The following is an 18,676-nucleotide window of genomic DNA, read 5'->3' as shown; positions in this document are numbered from 1 at the left end:
CACGTGGTTTTTAGGTTAGAAGTGTCCTAACCATGAAAAGAAATGAAGAACAGATACTGCACGGATGCAATTGTTAGGAAACTGCAGTGGCATGATCGCGGCGACACGGCTATACCTACGACCTGCCCGTGTGTATTCAGTCGGCGGATAAAGGAAAAGGAAAGGTGCAGAGATCGAACCCATGCAATCTCGTTTGGTTTAGACTAACTTCGCTTTTTCCCAACTTCTCAGCGTCACCTGTCTTTTTATTTCCACTTTTGATTTGATTTTATTTTCACTAGGTAGCGTGCCCATACGTTGCTACGGGATAACAAAACTTTTATACTAAAAATACACGGATCGCACAACATATTATATTACATCCCTACTATTTACAATTCCAAAATATATATTCTAACCTCTAAATTTCTTTTTGACAAAATTAATCTACAGTTTGTTGAAAAATTAAAAAGATTGAAAGATTAAAAAGTCGCACGAAAAAAGTGATTTGGACAATAATTGTGCAGTCATCTAAGCTGCACAGTTTCGTTAGCCACCTCCACAAACGCCGCGAATATAAATACAAATGATTCCACAATTTAAGCTGTCCCACTACGGAAATGAACCGATGATTGTTGAAATAGTTATGACTATGAAAAATCACATGCACACATGCTATGAATTTCTATTTCTAGGAAGCAGAGAAGATAAACCAAAAAATCTTTATTAGGAGCAACAAATTTGCGTTAGCCTCACTGAAGAACTTAAGAACATAAGTCTATGAATAGAATAACCACACAATGAACCAGAGAAAAAATATGACACCTGAAAAAAATATAAGAGAAAAAGAAACATGAATATTGTGTGTGTGTGCTTCGTCTACTACACAAGCTGCAACCACCCAAACCAGTGAAGCACATATATTTGGAATGGTTCTAACGAAGATGTAAGTTGATTGCCTGATGATCCAGTTTTTAATTCACAATAGCGTCATGTAAGTAGTGGTTTTATTACATATTTAATTAATTTGGGAAACAACAAAAAAACTTTAAAAACTGAACACTTTAAAAAATCTCCAACCAAGGATCATACTAGTACCTGCAGTAAACAGAAGGAGCACATCTCCTCTGCACATGTAGCACACTGTGAGCGGCGGCTGCTTTTGCCCCAAACAACAACAAGGGGCCATAATGTGCGGCATGGTCAGAGGCACATAGGTCGGCCGCAATGGCTTGGAAAATGCAAATTCATAGGTGGGTATGAGCACAGCGGTACACACCTGGTTCAAGTCATCACCCAACGTCAGCACAGACCTGATTTGCGCCATTCTAGAAAGGCAATAGCAATATAAAGTGATGGCTATAGTGGAGCGTATTTATCATGTCTGCATTATGTTACAGTACTGTGAACCCACATGCCTACAGAGAGATGGCTACAAGATTACTCACATAAGTAAATAGAAATATAAAGCAAGGAGCATGCACAAGCAGTGGGCATAGTCATAATAATAACCGACTCATTGGAAACCAAACTTGTGTAAACAGAACCATGAAAGACACCGCTGAGGCTCCCAAATGTTCTTCCTTTGTAATCTTACATGCCTCTAGGGTAGTCTTCTCAAGTATTTGGAGGAAATTAGAAGTAGCATTCAGTGAGAAACTATATAACGTATAGTATATATACATCACAGCATATAAAAAATAAATAGATAGAAGGAGATGAGACATCAAAGTGTATGCACATGCCAGCGTATAGAATGAAAAATAGGCAGTAACCTGCGGCGTGTGCTGGTAAGTTGTGGTTGCTGTAATGGAAATCCAAAGTCTGCTATGAAAAGAAAAAAGATCTAAGAAGTCAATAAATAGCATTGTCAGGAAATAACAAATGTTGTAGGATTTGGTTGGTTCTCCAATCAGTACACATCCGAACATAAACAGCGTGATTCTAAAAATAGGGAGTGACCTGTGACACGTGCAAAGAGCTGAATGCTTTGCTCAGTGTAACGGAGGCATAGAGTCTGCTGTAGAGAAAACAAAAGAATTTGAAAAGGGAAGAAACAGTAGCATCAATAAACAACAGGTGTTGTAAAATTTGATTTTTTTCCAATCAATATACATCCAATATAAACAGCATGAATATAAAAATAGGCACTAACCTGTGGCATGTGGAGAGATTTGCAATGTTAGGGTTGCTGTAACGACACTACGAAGTGTGCTGCAAAGCAAAGAAGGATTTAAGAGCTCAATAAATAGCAACATCCTGAAATAACAGAAGCTATAAAATGCAGTCTTCCAATCAATTTCGAGGAGCACAAAAAAATATGCATGAAGGAGAAAACACGAGTTAAGCATAGAAACTAAAAGTATATGGGCAGCAAGAAAGATACTCATGTATTGTTCTTGTTTAAATACTGAGGTTAGGAAATCACCATGTTCAGATACTTTAATGCAATAAGCTGACATTTTAGGAAAAAGCTTTATTTTGTTTTCCCCTTTATTCAGTAATGGACTACAAAAATAGCAATTGCCAATTTAAAGATTTATGGATTCAGTATCAAAGTATCCATCAAGAGACTAACACCTTTTATGGCAAGATGTTGAGAACAGGCACGACACTCTTCATTATATCAAACACTAAGGACTGTGCCTAATTGACCATAGTGACATCCAAATTGCCTACACCAATATGAGAGAGAAAATTCCTATGTAGATCAGAAATGTTGAAGGCCAATAGAGAAGGGAAACTCATGAAGGCAATAGATGCAGAATTGGAGCCACAAACACCACAAGGAAGCTCAATCCATCAAGTACATGTGCATATAAATTTTTCACATGAAATAAAAATGAGTCTGGTAGGTAAGAGTTTTCCCTGTTGGACAAACCGATCTCCTTAAAGTTTATGGTCTGTTTCAGGAATATTGTTCATATCAAGATGTTACTACAGTCCAAAACAAACCAAGAAAGTATATGCAATATATTAGAAGTACGACAATGTAATATATGCAAATGCAAGGTATGAAGACAGCCTGATAGATCATGGGTACAACAGACCTAGGAAATACTGAAGTGTTTATGCGCCAAGTCCCTAAACTGCAGCAAATGCAAAGAATAATAAGGTACCAAGTATATAAATCTGATGCAGGCAATGACAGCATGTTATGCATCACGCACTCATATTTCTGGTTTGAACACTCAATTTGAGGATGGCCTAAGAGCGTTCAATGGACGATCAACATGCAACTTTGTATTAACACACATGTGAGATCTTTAAGTACGAGTACGCAACAATATTCAGGTAATAGATTGATAGAAGCACTCACCTTTGAGAGAAACCATGCACAAGCAATACTTTTCTGAAAAAGGGACCCTACAAGCTACAGCAAGGAAACAATTCAGTGTTGTTTGAAAAGCTATCCTTTGAAGATGATGTTTCAATGTATACACCATGGTTGAACTATCATTTACTTTGATAAATGTTTTTTTCATGAACAAAACTCATACAGGTATTGACAAACAAGCCGAGCAACAAAGTATAGAAGAATCGTTGCGCTATCATATAATTCAAGGTATAGAAATAGGGGTTGTCCAAGTTCTAATGGAGAAGCATATAATTCCAAGTATTTGTACCATGCATATTTCTTTTTCTTCATAGAGAAGCATATTTTGAGCACACAATCTTAATAACCAAAAAGGATGAACAATGAGATGAGGATATGTAGGTAAACAATGAGCTGAGGAGAAACCAAAAAAGGATGAGTACCTCATCTATCCATGAGTTGTGCCGTGGTTGGAATCCTGCCTTCTCTCTGCAGCAGTAGACATGCACTGTTTGTTTCTACTTTAGTTGGAGCTATGAAAGATCAAATCATTTGAGAGAAATAGCACAGTGCATGAACAATGTAGCATGCAATAGGTCTTTATCTTCGTCGATAAATCATTTAAGAAAAGAGCTCATTGATATATGGCAATATGGCACTAAAATGTATAGACTGCAATCAATTTTTTCATTAATAATATATCCTAATTAAGGATCCATTTCAACTGGTGTGAAAAAGTTATAAAATCTCTCAGACACCATGAGATCACTAGAAGTCATAAGGTGTCGGGTTCATAAACCCGGGGTCCCTCGGCGACCGGCTTCCACGCCCGGGCTCGGCCTAGGAAAACAGCATGTAGTTCATGGGCCGGCCCAAGAGTCTAAAACATAACGGGCCGGAAGGGCAGTCCGGTCGCCGACCGGAAGGTCTACCCAAAAGAACAAGCGCCCGCTCATCAACTTCTTCATCCCACCTCTCCGACCAGAGCACTCGCTTCAGGCACCGGTCGCCTCCAAGCGGTCTCTCAAATCGGAAGGCCTGACCCAAAACGCTGCTTCCTACTCTGACCCCGTGACTCCGACCCCGCGACCGGGGCTCGTAGGAACCCTGCTCACCGCTCTTCTCCGACCGGCGCACTCAGAGCCGACTGGAGCCATCCGACCGGGGGCGCCCCATTTGGTAGGAACCAGAAGACGTGCGAAGAAAGGCAAGGCAAGGCTCACAAGTCAAAACCACTGTACCAGGGACCATACCCTGCACGAAACAATACTCTGCAGCCACCATCTCCGCCTATAGTATTGTAGGGGCCGCTAAAACTCCCATACGGTAAGCCCCCCCACGGGTCTTTGGACATCGATCGCGGTATGGGCACCAGGATTTGCTGTACCAGGTGAACATAGCGCGGCTCCTCACATGCCACTAGACATCAAATAGTATTTACAGGTACCGGTGTCCATCCTTCCTAAAGAAGATAGCACGACCTCCCGTACGCATCCGACATTCTACAACGACATCAACAATGTTAGGGGCACCTACCATTATCCAGTCTTCATCAGCGTAGGCAACAAGGCTTAGAAACATCTGTACTCTCTCCCTTTCACCTATAAAGCCATCCCCTTCATCTATAAAAGGGGATGCGCTCCCTCCAACGAAAAGGAGGTCGACTTCTTCATGCTCAGACTCACTAGATCGATAACTCACAACCCCTCAAGCACATGCTTGGACTTCTAGCTCATAGTGGAGTTCTGGTCACCCTCGGCCCTTCCGGTCGGACCCGACCGGGCCTCTTGAACACCCTCCTTTCTCCTTCTCGTTTGTAACCCCACTACAGACTTCGAGCACCTGGGCTCAGGAATAAAGTCACCAACCGACCCCGACTGGAAGTAGGGCACATTGCCCGAACCAGTATAAATCATATGTCATTGAGTGCTAGGCCACCTCCGATCACAACGTACAGCAAAACTACAAATATTCACTAGTTGGTCACTTTCTGCACCGATAGTTGGTGCCGTTCGTGGGGAAGACGTTGTACGTTCGACACTTTTCGGTCATCGGATGGCCTATTTCTTCACCACCCCCGCCGTGGCGGGCTCGGACGATATGATTCGCTTCGGCTCGCTGGAGTTTCCCGTACTCTCACCCACCGGGATGTGGGTTCCACCTGTCTTTGAGCCATCATAGGCCTTCCTCTTCAGAAGTCTAGACTTCATCGCTGACCGACTCGGCATACTCCACCTCCACGAGGAGGCTCGCAACCCAGCACCCATCGGAGGGACGTCCTCCATCGACTTCGGGACGCGCGACTTCGACGCCGCGACATCTGCGCTTCATTTCGAACAAACTCTCTGCTCAAACCCCGCTGTAAGTAATATGCGTACTACTACTTGCTCTTTATTTACTATCTCTCACCAATCACCCGAACTCCCGGATGGTGATGGCGAGAGCGACGGTTCCAGCATCGGTGACGTGACGCCCCGCCACTGTCTATCCTGTGAGTGTGCTATGGCGGACGCTCCGGGACAACCACCGATGATTGCGGAGTCCGCGCAAACTCACACCCCTCTAGACCTGTGTGCGGGGGCCCTCGCATCTGCGCAAGCACATGCTGAGGAATTACGACAACGGCAGCAGAACCAGCCGCCGCCTGCACCGGCACCGTCAGTACAGCCCGTTGCGCCCCACGCGCATGGCCCGGTAGCCGGCGCCTAGGGTCACACCCGTCAGGTCCAACGCGACATCATGAACGAGGGGAACGATCCCCCTCAATTCGCTCGGGCTGGCCAGAACATCGCCGCTGCGGCAATGCTTCTGCGCAGCGTTCCCAAGCCCGTCGACCCCTAGGAGCGGGCAGTCCTTCGGGTTCTAGTAGAAGCCGCCACCGTCCAGCAGGCAGAAAGCTCTACATCGTGACTCGAACCCGCGCCCTCTCTCCCCACCGGGGAGACGAGGACGCACCAGACGGGTCTCTCCGTTCACTCGCCGCCACAGCCATCAGGCCTAGCTCGGGGTGCGGCGGTCGCGCCATGGTCCAACTTAGCGCCTGCTCCACGCCAACCACCGGTACACGAGCGACCCGATCCGCATTAGGACACCCACAGTGTCATCAACAACCAGCGTCAGGCTCGACGCGATAGTGACGTCCACCGTGCGGCAGTAGGCGACACAGACCCCGACCAAACCATTGAGGGAAGTGATGAAACGCGCCCTAGGCGTGGCCGCCGGCCAGATGACTGGAGCCCTAGCCCTGAGGGCCTGGGGCCACGGGCCTTTAGCCGGCGTATCCGGAGAGCACCGTTCCTACAGCGTTTCCGGCCGCCCACCAACATCACCAAATACACTGGGGAGACCAACCCAGGCATTTGGCTCAAAGACTTTTGGCTCGCCTGTCGGGCCGAAGGAGTGGGTGATGACTATTTCATCATCCAATACCTTCCCATTTGCGTGAGGGAACATGTTCAGGCATGGCTCGAATTCCTTCCGCACGACAGCATCCACAACTGGACGGACCTCAAGAGGGTCTTCGTCGGGAATTTCCAGGGGACGTACGTCCGCCCGAGAAACTCCTGGGACCTCAAGAGCTATCACCAGGAGCCCAATGAGTCCCTATGGGATTACATCCGTAGATTCTCCCAATGATGCAACTCCCTCTCCGATGTCGTCGACGCAGACGTCATCAGCGCATTCCTCTCTAGGATGAACTGTGAGTCCCTGATCCACAAGCTTGGCTGCTTGAAACCCCGTACCACCCGTGACCTGCTCGACGTCGCCACCAACCACGCCTCTGGCGAGGAGGCGGTCGGAGCGGTCTTCGGCGGAGGCCAGGACAAGCTTAAAGCCAAGTGCACGGACCCAGACGAAGGCCCCTCTACGCAGAGGGGCAAGAAAAATAGAAAAGATCGACGCCGGTTAGATAGCCCCGCGCTGGTCGCCGCGGCCGATCGCGCGGCTAGGCAGCCCTAGCAGGGACTGTCTGACCACTTCAATAAGCTCATGGATGGCCCGTGCCCCAACCATGCCTACCCCATCAAACACCTCTACAAGGAGTGCGAGCTTCTCAAACGTTTCCTCCGATAGGCCAACGGGCCAAAGGAGGGAAACGGCAAGGAGCCGGTAGCCAGGAGGGGAGGCATGGCAGGCAAGGACGAAGACGGCTTCCCCAAACCCAAAGAGTGCATCATGATCTTCGGCGGGTCCGACACCATCTGGACTAAACACTAGCATAAGGTACGCTACAGGGAGACGTGCGCTGCCAAAACGGCCATCCCCTCCTTCCTCAGCTGGTCAGAATCCCCGATCACTTTTGATCAGAGGGACCATCCCTCCTACGTCGCAAGACCGGGACGCTACTCACTCGTCGTCGACTCGTTCGAGCTCCCGCAGCTCGAGGAGTCATCAACCCCAACAGTCCCAGACTGCAACAAACCAACCTCCTCGACGGCCTTCCACCCGCTCAAGGAAACCAAGGCAGTGGGTGTTGACCCCACCGACCCAGCCAAAACAGTGCGAATCGTGACCCAGCTCCTGACCCAATAGGAATGCGAGTTTGTCGGCTTCCTACGCGATAATTGCGATGTCTTTGCATGGTAGCCTTCTAACATGTCGGGGATAGCACGGGAGGTTGCCGAGCACGCACTACGCCTTATCCTAGGCTCAAAGCCCACTAAGCAACGCCTGCGTCGTTTCGACGATGAGAGACGCAGGGCCATAGGCGAAGAGATTACCAAGCTCCTGGCAGCCAGATTCATCAGGGAGGTTTTTCACTCCGACTGGCTCGTCAATCCCGTCCTTGTCAGGAAAAAGACCGGGAAATGGAGAATGTGCGTTGATTATACTAGACTCAATAAGGCATGACCAAAGGATCATTTTCCTTTGCCACGCATAGACCAGATAATCGACTCCACTTTGGGTTGCGAGATCCTCTCCTTTCTGGATGCCTACTCAGGCTATCACCATATCACAATGAGAGAGTCCGATCAACTCACGACCTCGCTCATCACCCCGTATGGTTCATACTATTATGTATCCATGCCCTTTGGCTTGAAGAACGCTGGCGCCACCTACCAAAGGTGCATGCAGCAATGCTTCGCCGACCAAATCGACCCACCCGATCAGCCTGATCAGGCCGAACGGCCGAAACCGACAATCGCCGTCTATGTTGGTGACATAGTGGTCAAAACGGCTCGAGCGCGTGATCTGATCGCAAACTTAGCCGCAAACATTCGTGAACCTTCAAAGGTTCAACATCAAGCTGAATCCCGAAAAATGTGTTTTCGGGGTTCCAAAGGGGAAGCTGCTCGGATACATCGTATCTGAGCATGGCATCGAAGCCAACCCCAAAAAGATTGCAGCCATCTCCAACATGGGTCCCATATGCAACGTCAAGGATGTACAGAGGCTCACTGGCAGCCTGGCTGCCCTAAGCCGCTTCATCTCCTGGCTCGGCGAAAGGGGGATGCCACTCTACAAGCTCCTTAAAAAGATGGATGCCTTCGTCTGGACTGAGGAAGCCCAGTAGGCTCTCGAAAGCCTCAAAACGTCCCTATCATCGGCCCCAATCCTCGTCGCTCCCGAGCGGGGAGAACCCCTCCTCCTTTACATCGCGGCAAGTAACCACGTGGTGAGCGCCGCCCTAGTCGTCGAGAGGGAGGAACTGGGACACCAGCTCAAGGTACAGTGACCCATATACTTCATCGGAGAAGTACTTACCGACCCCAAGGTCTGGTACCCTCAAGTACAGAAACTCCTATACGCCACACTGATGGCAACTAGGAAGCTCCTACACTACTTCACCGACCACGAAGTCACAGTCGTCACCTCATACCTGCTTGGAGACATCATCCGCAACCATGACGCCACGGGACGAATCTCCAAGTGCGCACTTGAACTCATGGGCCATGACATCAGATATAGCCCTCGCACCACTATTAAGTCTTAGGCTCTCGCTGATTTTGTCGCCGAATGGACGGAGGTCCAGCTGCCGACCCTAGACGTCACCCACGAGTACTGGACAATGTACTTCAATGGGTCCGTGATGGCGCCCGGCTCAGGGGCTAGGGTGGTTTTGATCTCCCCGAACGGGAGTAGGCTCCGCTACGCCATCCGCCTCCACTTCTCGGCTTCAAACAATGCCACAGAGTACGAGGCCCTTATCAACGGGCTTCGCATCGCCGTCGAGCTTGAAGCTACGCTACTCTACATCTGCGGTGACTCGGAACTAGTCGTTGATCATATCATGGAGTCCTCCTGCAAAAGCCGCTCATGACAGCATACTGTCAAGAGGTGCGTAAGCTCAAGGACAAATTCAAGGGAATCGAACTGCATCACATCCCTCAAAGGGACAACAATGCCGCTGATTTCCTTGCAAAACTGGCCGCTAGGTGGGATCCATCCCCAAGCGGAGTCTTCATCAACGATGTCCACGAGCCATCCGTCCACATCCTGGGAGGTTCGACCCAAACACACCCTGACGCCCCGACGGCACTCGGGGGCCCCGCTCCCGATGCCCGGCCAGCGCCCGGGGACTTCAACCCTAGTACCCCAACGTCACCTACGAACGTCGCCGTACTGGCACTCGATCAAACTGACTGGCGAGTACCGCTACTCGCCTACCTCCTCAAGGAGGTTCTCCCACCTGAAAGGGCTGAAGCCCGATGGATCGCTCGACGCGCAAAGACCTTCGTCGCACTCGGTGACGAGCTCTACAAACGGAGCCCGTCAGAAGTACTCATGAAGTGTATCCCCACCGACTAAGGGAGGCAGCTCCTCCTCGAGGTCCATGCCGGCATTTGCGGGCATCACGCGGCCCCAAGGTCGCTGGTCGAAAAAGCCTTCCGCCAAGGGTTTTACTGGCCAACCGCGCTACAAGATGTAGAGGAGGTCGTCCGCAGGTGTGAAGGATGCCAGTTCTACGCTCGGCAAACCCATTTGCCAACACAAGAGCTCCAAACCATCCCCATCACCTGGCCGTTCGCGGTCTGGGGCCTCGACATGGTAGGACCTCTCAAAAAGGCCCTAGGCGGCTTCACTCACCTACTTGTAGCAATCGACAAATTCACCAAGTGGATAGAGGCCAAACCCATCACCAACGTCCGGTCAGAGGAGGCAGTCAAATTCTTCCTCAACATCATCTACCGGTTCGGTGTTCCTAACTGTATCATCACTGACCACGGGACCAACTTCACCGAAAAAAAGTTCCAAGACTTCAGCAACGGATACGGTATCAGGATCGACTGGGCTTCGGTCGGACATCCATGAACTAACAGTCAGGTCGAACGTGCCAACGGCATGGTCCTTTAAGGACTTAAGTCGCGCATCTTCAACCGACTCAATAAGTATGCTGGGTGTTGGGTAGCAGAGGTTCCAGCGATCCTCTGGAGCCTAAGAACGACCCCAAACCGATCCACGGGATTCACACCCTTCTTCCTAGCCTATGGGGCTGAGGCAGTATTGCCCTCCGACCTCGACCATGGCGCACCAAGAGTGAAGGCTTTCGACCATGTCTGAGCCACGGAGGCTCAACAAGACGCGGTCGACCTACTCGAAGAGGCCCGCGAAATGACCGTCATCCACTCCGCTCGCTACCAACAAACCCTCCATAGGTACCATGAAAGGAAGATTAGGGGAAGGATACTCGAAGTCGGCGATCTCGTGCTTCGGAGGACCCAATCAACGAAGGAAAAGCACAAGCTCTCTCCACTATGGGAAGGGCCCTATACGGTGATCGAAGTAATCTGACCGGGCACCTACCGACTGGAGGACAACAATGGCAACGCTCTCACCAACACTTGGAACATTGAACAGCTACGTCGTTTTTCCCCTAAATATAGTCTAAACCACTTTTTAGTTAAAACATGCTCCCGTAAGAGCACCCCTGCCCGAAACACTTTCAGCCTGGGTCGCTCGGGGGCTCCATAAGGGTACAATATTGTATATTACCTCCTTTTTCTTTTGTCATCACATAACAAACAACCTTGTCCTCGAACGGAAACACATTCCATGTCCTTGATTACCCTATGTAACTCTGTTCTTACTACGAACTGAATGCACCCCGCCTTTCCCTATGGACGCGAGTAGTCGAGCCCCGCGGGCCACGCCCCGGACTCCCAAGGTCGCACCCTACGGGACAAATGGGCAGGGCCCGCTCGGTTCCGCTCCCTTGGCTTCGGCAAGCACAAACGGATACCTCAAGGGCGTCGCACCCAAGATATTCGGTAGGAGAACAGGGGATCAAGGTCCCAGTCAGACATTTTCAACTAAAGCCCTCCGAACCCCATCACTCCAATCGTTAAGGTAAGTACTATCAAACCCCCTCTATTTCATTACAATCATTCATACATCCATACGAGCATTCATCTCATATGCCTGAACCCCTTGGACGGTTAGGGCATGAACCGCCCGAGGGCTCGGGAACTAAGCATCGCACGTGCAGCAAAATGCACCAGAACGCTCCGTGTTGCGCCACGAAGCGGCGGTTGCCTCATTCGACATGAGCAAACAACAGAGCCAGGGGAGAAAACCGTAGATGAGCACCGTGCGGCCTTCGCCTGGTCTGGCAAGCCAGGTCATCTCAACCTTCTCGTTCGATCCTGAACCTCTCGCCAAGCCCACAGAATCTCCATCGAGGAGAGGCCATTAGGCCACCTGGGTCGGTCTCTAGAACGACCTAGGCATCTACCGGGTTGCAGGTAAAGGAGTAGTGGAATGCCACAAGAGGGCTATGCCGACCCCGTCACAAACGATGGACCCAGACTCCGCTCGATCGCACCCATTAGCGAGCTCACTGAGCTAGTCTTCGAGCCCGAGCGATCGAGACAGGTGACAAAACTCAGCCCCTCTGGTTGTGAGGAAACGGATGGGGTAGCGCAAAACAACTCACATCGACCCCGACGAAGGCCGGACAAGGCTCGGGGGCTCAAATGCCAAAAACCTTGGGACCGCGACTCCGAATTCGCGTCGACAGGATCTATGACATTCGGCTACGGCTTGGGACCGCGACTCCGAACTCGCATAACAGCTTCACTTCCGGCTATGGCTTGGGACCGTGACTTCGAACTCGCGTAACAGCTTCACTTTCGGCTGCGTCTTGGGATCGCGACTCCAAACTCGCGTAATAGCTTCACTTCCGACAAAAACCTTGGGACCACGACTCCGAACTCGTGTAGCAGCTTCACTTCCGACAAAAAACTTGGGACCGTGACTCCGAACTCACGTCGACAGGATCTACGACATCCGGCTACGGCTCGGGACCACGACCCCGAACTCGCATCGTCAGTGTCTACGACATCTGGCTATGGCCTGGGACCGTGACTCCAAACTCGCATAACGGCTTCACTACCGACTGCACTCCAAAAAACCCTGGCCAGGGACCATGACTCCGAACTCGCGTAAAAACAAACTGAACTAACTACCTCGGCTGCCTAGGCCGCACCAACATCAAGACCCACGAGCTCTATCTCGTCCATCTCCAGAACTAAGCTATCTCCACTCACGGTGCGCACCGACGCTAGGGTTTGTCTCAAACTAAACTTCCTCGCCTGATCCCCGGCGTGCACCGACGCCAGGATCAGCAAGTTCTGTCTCGATCCAATCCCCGCGCCTAAAAAATGCCTTAGCTGCACAGCGACGCTGTGGTAAAACAAAATTCCATCTCAAAAACTAAAAACACGCACACCCACAGGTGCGCTCGCGCGCACCCACCGACACGACACAAAACCTCTCCCACTGACAACACAGAAAACCCCCCAGACGGTTCCGCCCTAACCGCCCGTGGGCTCGGGGGCTACACCCGCGGGTGCCCTCGCGCGCACCCATCCACAAGACCAAAATCCCCCGGACAATTCTACCCGAATCACCTGGGGGCTCCGAATCACCCGAATCACGCCCAGGCTCGGCCCAGGAAAACAACATGTAGTTCATGGGCCGGCCTAAGAGTCTAAAACACAACGGGCCGGAAGGGCAGTCCGATCGTCGATCGGAAGGTCTACCCAAAAGAACAAGCGCCCGCTCGTCAACTTCTTTGGCCCACCTCTCCGACCGGAGCACTCGCTTCAGGCACCAGCCGCCTCCAAGCGGTCTCTCCAATCGGAAGGCCTGGCCTAAAACGCTGCTTCCTACTCCAACCCCGCGACTCCAACCCCACGACCAGGGCTTGTAGGAACCCTGCTCACCGCTCTTCTCTGACCGGCGCACTCAGAGCCGACTGGAGCCATCCGACCAGGGGCGCCCCGTTCGGTAGGAACCAGATGACGTGCGGAGAAAGGCAAGGTAAGGCTCACAAGTCAAAACCACTGTACCAGGGACCATACCCTGTACGAAACAATACTCTGCAGCCACCATCTCCCCCTACAGTATTATAGGGGCCGCTAAAACTCCCATACGGAAAAGCCCCCCTGCGTGTCTCTGGACATCGATCGTGGTATGGGCACCAGGATTTGCTGTACCGGGTGAACATAGCGCGGCTCCTCACATGCCACTAGGCATCAAATAGTATTTTCAGGTACCGGCATCCATCCTTCCTGAAGAAGATAACACGACCTCCCATGCGCATCCGATATTCTACAGCGACATCAACAATGTTAGGGGCGCCTACCATTATCCAGACTTCATCAGCGTAGGCAACAAGGCTTAGAAACATTCGTACTCTCTCCCTTTCACCTATAAAGCCATCTCCTTCATCTATAAAAAGGGGATGCGCTCCCTCCAACGAAAGGGAGGTCGACTTCTTTATGCTCAGACTCACTAGATCGATAACTCACAACCCCTCAAGCACACGCTTGGACTTCTAGCTCATAGTGGAGTTCCAGTCGCCCTCGGCCCTTCCGGTCGGACCCGACCGGGCCTCTTGAACACCCCTCATTTCTCCTTCTCGTTTGTAACCCCACTACAGACTTCGAGCACCTGGGCTCAGGAATAAAGTCACCAACCGACCTCGACTGGACGTAGGGTACGTTGCTCGAACCAGTATAAATCCTGTGTCATTGAGTGGTAGGCCACCTCTGATCACAACGTACAACAAAACTACAAATATTCACTAGTTGGTCACTTTCTGCACCGACATAAGGTGAGCTGATAAGAAAAATATATGGTTATACATCTTTTATCTGTAACAAATAAAGGGGCGTACCCAGTGCAGGGAGCTCCCGCTCTGTGCGGGGTCTGGGGAATGGTGTCAGTGGCAAGCCTTACCCTCGCCTATGCGATGCGAGGAGACCACGATACATTATTTATTTGTAACAAATAAATACCATAACTTTGAAGCTACATGTATTTTCATAAATGAATGCATCCAAGTTTACTCCAACAACTCAATCAATAGGTGAGAATAGATTGGGCAATCACTTTATGGAATGTTTTTCACTCATGATTGGAGAATTCTAATTTCGCACCTAGATTATTAAAAAGGAAGCATACCTTGCTGCAGGGCTGCATCCCAGTGGCTTATGTCCGCTGCGTGCACGCGTGCCCGTCTCCATTGCCTCACGGACAGGAACGACACCACACCGGTGGACCTGTCATTTACAGGGTAACTTAGTATGGTCTGTTATTTTTGGGAATTAGAGTTCAGATGTTCATTTACAGGGTAACTTAGTATCACCAGAGAGCATTGACTCTAAATTTCTTGTTTCAATCAAACCTTTTCTCATTCAGGTGAAATGATAATACATGGCACATGCATCATAATGTCGTTTTCCTACATGTGCAAGGAACCAACAAATGAAAAGCAAGAAATTCCAAATTAAGGGGCCCAACCTAGTAATCATCTACTGAACCCAGTGACCCTCTATTTGAGCTGAAGCTAAGCACAATAGTTGGTTCCTGAAAATCCTCAACATCGTAGTAGAATTTACACTATGAAATCTAAACTCCAGCTAATCTACAGCTAAATTTATCAGCGTGATTGCTACAGCTACCAGAACCCAGGCAGGGTGATTATGTGATGGAATGCTAACTTGCAGGCGTCACCGCTCTTGCCACCGCACTGCTGGACGAAGGATTCGCTCTTGAACTTGGCAGCCAGGCAAGGCAGCGACCTCGCGTACTTTGCACTCGGCGGGCACCTGCAGTGAGTCGATGCCCGCCTGGATCTGCGCCTAGTCGAGCCCATGTCCCGCGGTGTCGAAGAAGGCGAACATGCCGCAGATCCGCGGCTCCTGCTTGACCTCCGTCTCATGGAGCATGAGACACACATGCTCTTACGGGCCATGCCTTCCGCGCCGGCTCGAACCCCGCTCTGGCCCCCACGGCCACGGCTGCTACGGCATGGCGCAGGGATGCGGACGTCGGTGCTGCCGTGGGGACCCGCCGCGCGGGCCGCCGCGTTGTTCATGGCGCCGGTGGCGGGGCGGCGGCGGAGGGCACAACGTAGGGGTTGTAGCAGCCCAATCCGCCCCTCCCGCTCGGCCTCCGTCTCGTGGAGCACGAGCAGCATGCTGGTCATGGTCACCGGCCCCGCCTTTCGCACCGGCTCATACCCCGCTTCGATCCCCACGGCTCCTACGGCGTGGGGCTAGGATGGCGAGGCCCGACCGCGGCTCCTGCGGCGGCCGCACGGCGGGATCTCGCGAGGGGGAGCGCACGCACGGGAGAGCGAGTGGGATTTCGTGAGGGGGAGCGCACGCTCAGGGGAGGGGGAGTGAGCGGGGTCTCGCGATGAGAAGCAGAGCTGGATCTCGATATCTCAGGACTCGGGCGAGGGCTATGGCGCGGGCACGACGAGCGCAAGGGTAGAGCGAGGGGAGGGGGATCGAGACCTGGGGCCGCGGGAGGAAAGGGCGACGGCGAGGATGGCGGTCGCTCGATGGCCACGGATGCTGGACGCGCGAGGGGCGAGGGCGACAGTGGTGCGGGGATGGGGATGGGGAGCGGCACGCGCCGCGGCGTCCCGTGGGATCCAGCGGATCGCATGGTGGGTGGGGGCGGTGATTGCGGACGGGAGGCGGGTATCGTAGCGGAGGCAGAGCGAAGACGACCAAAAAAGAGTCGCATGAAAAAATAGTTTTACTTTTATTGTTTTTAGTTGTAGGAGATTCACATGTCACCCAGAAACGTTGTTCGCACACGAATTAGTATCCAAGAGCATGGCTGGAGGCACGTGGATCCCGTTGCCGACATACCGAGTTTCGCCGACCGATGGCCTTGGAGTATGTCATGCATCATCTCTGTATATATGTTTATTTATTTACAGAAATGCTATACAACACATATATGTTTTAGCAAGAAAAAACACATGGATTTTTATTGTCCTTCAACGATAGCCGTGACCAGTGGACTCTCGGCCGCGAGGGGCTGCTCGACGCCCTTGGTTGGAGCCTGAGCAGGCCATTCGACGAGAGTCTTCTCCTCTGCCACTGGCAGCTCGCCACGGACTTCTGCTTGCACCACATGGCCAGGACTCCTGAGTCCTGAAGCTCAGCAAGCCGTCATCCGTAGCATGGCCGTGGCCCGACTACATGGCGTGTCACCAAGGTCTGCAGGGGAGTTCAGGTTCAGGTAGGCTTAACTGCAGGAAGGGGACGGGTCACTGACTTTGTCTTTTTTGTCTTTTTATAGAAAAAAAAATTATGATCTGTGATCTGTGATATATGATCTATGGAGGTCAGAGGTAGAAGAAGGATGGAGATTGTTGGATCTTAATCCTATGGTGTAAAAAAATCATGTGTTGAAACTGCATAAAACATATGGTTGTTGATAGACAGACTCATTTATTTATTAGTTTTGGTCATGTAAGTACGTCGTCACCGGCCGCTCCGTCGCCGTAGTCTGTGCACCATCGCGACCATGTTGCTAGCCCTAGCCCTACCCATCACGCCGATTTTGCCTTCTCGGTATGCTTTGCAGTCTGCACACCACCACCCGCCAAATCGCTGCGGATAAGGCAGGGAGCGAGACGGGAAAATGCTGCCGACCTGCCGTCCGTCCCCTGGTCCCGGTAATGGGAAGGAGTGCCGCGCCGGCGGCCCACGCGGCCGCGCCACGAGTTGGCTCCTCAAGATCCGCTTGCGATGCCGGCTTCATTTCTGATCTCTCTGTATTTATTTTCCTTTCCCAATTGAAGCCTGTTCATCTTTTTTCATTTTTTTCTCAAAAAAAAAAGAAAACAAACCACAAGCTTGTCGTGACTTCCGAGGATTCCAAGTTGTGCGACTCGGCGCAATAAGTTCTGCTGTATCAGCACCGGCATAGCCAGCCTCAGGGTCATAGCTACAAGCTAGTAGACAAATTCAAAACCCTGAAACTCATCAGCTCGCTCGGCGTGTTTGCAACTTGGCTCAGCTTAATTAAACCGAGCTGGCAAGAGCTAGCTAGCTCAGGAGCTTACTCAATTAGGAGGTCCAACAGCAAGTAGCTGCCGAATATGACTCAAGAATAGGTCGAGCCCAACAAATCTGTATGCTAGTAGTTGCTTGCTGGTTCGCTCGCACGTTCGCAGTTTGCTCGTTTGTCCTCGCTCCACTACGACAACATCCTAATGAGCCAACGGCCAAATATAGCATGGCTCGCTGTGACGATCACGACGGATGCCACAGACCAAATTTATGTTTATTAATTAAATACTTCTATTAAATCTTAACTTAGATCCATTTTTTCCCCAAAGTTTATCAAACGAGAAATCTCAAGCCTAAACGTAGACTCCGGTTTCCATAGATTCATAGGTATTGTGCTAAGTTTTTTTTGGGTTACATGCAGTATTCGAATATTTGGGGCCGTCAGTGTTCACCGGATCTAGCCGAGCTCATTATACTCACGAGTAGGACCGTGCTAGTAAAATCCAGAGCTTGTTCCAAACTCTAAAATAAACCCTACCGGTCTAGAAAAATAGACGATAATAGTATGTACATAGCATTACGATAAATCAAGAATCATACATGTACCATCGCCTCCACTTTTCAATCATGCGCGTGAAAGGATCTAGGCCTCTAGTTGAGTTTCGGTGATTAATGATAATACGTGATTACTGTGACTAACGTGTGTTTTACAGAAACAATTAAGTTAGGTCACGGTAATAGAGATCGAATGGACAATCAAGGTTGTTATGCCCCTACGATGGAAATCGTTTCGGTTTTCAAAGGATGGACGACAAGGTTAATGATAGACTAGTTCTAAGTGTCGATTGAAGTTGGAGAGACACTTAGAGTAGTTTAGGACTTTATTTTTCCTTTGGTCATATTATTAAGGGGGGTATAAACAGGTAGCTTGACCTAGGTGAGTCTAGTGAGTTAGGTGTGGTGCACACTTGTTAAAACTAGCACTAGGTAGCTCCATAACAGCCCTTTGATCCAATGAAGCAAACTTCATTCACATATGATCGAGAGTTGAAAGTGAATAGAGGGTCAAATACTGACCGGACGCTGGCTCCGGTGTGACCGAACGCTGGCTCAGGGT

At 50.5% G+C, this 18,676-nt stretch overlaps 1 protein-coding gene across 9 annotated transcripts; it reads right to left on the bottom strand.

Annotated features, from left to right (window-relative positions):
- Positions 1-541: 541 nt before the first annotated feature.
- On the bottom strand, positions 542-16,216 carry LOC136449974 (uncharacterized). 9 transcript variants are annotated; one of them, XM_066450215.1, is made up of 9 exons: positions 15,244-16,216; positions 14,705-14,802; positions 3,739-3,803; positions 3,299-3,345; positions 3,030-3,068; positions 2,135-2,193; positions 1,755-1,803; positions 1,078-1,307; positions 542-804 (listed from the first exon to the last, which is right to left on the bottom strand). In XM_066450215.1, the coding sequence occupies exons 1-9, from the start codon at positions 15,729-15,731 to the stop codon at positions 758-760; spliced, it is 1,122 nt and encodes a 373-aa protein (XP_066306312.1). In that variant the 5' UTR covers positions 15,732-16,216; the 3' UTR covers positions 542-757. The 9 variants fall into 9 exon arrangements, 4 of the variants coding, with proteins under 4 accessions (XP_066306312.1, XP_066306315.1, XP_066306314.1 ...); XR_010758198.1 differs by lacking the exon at positions 542-804 and adding an exon at positions 1,942-1,999 and having other exon boundaries at positions 1,170-1,592; XR_010758199.1 differs by lacking the exon at positions 542-804 and adding an exon at positions 1,942-1,999 and having other exon boundaries at positions 1,171-1,258.
- Between the last annotated feature and the right edge of the window lie 2,460 nt (positions 16,217-18,676).

The sequence above is a fragment of the Miscanthus floridulus genome, chromosome 5, assembly GCF_019320115.1.
Source record: "Miscanthus floridulus cultivar M001 chromosome 5, ASM1932011v1, whole genome shotgun sequence".
Lineage (NCBI taxonomy): Eukaryota > Viridiplantae > Streptophyta > Magnoliopsida > Poales > Poaceae > Miscanthus > Miscanthus floridulus.
Note: the sequence above shows the minus strand (reverse complement) of the source record. Positions and strands in the feature narration are given on the sequence as shown.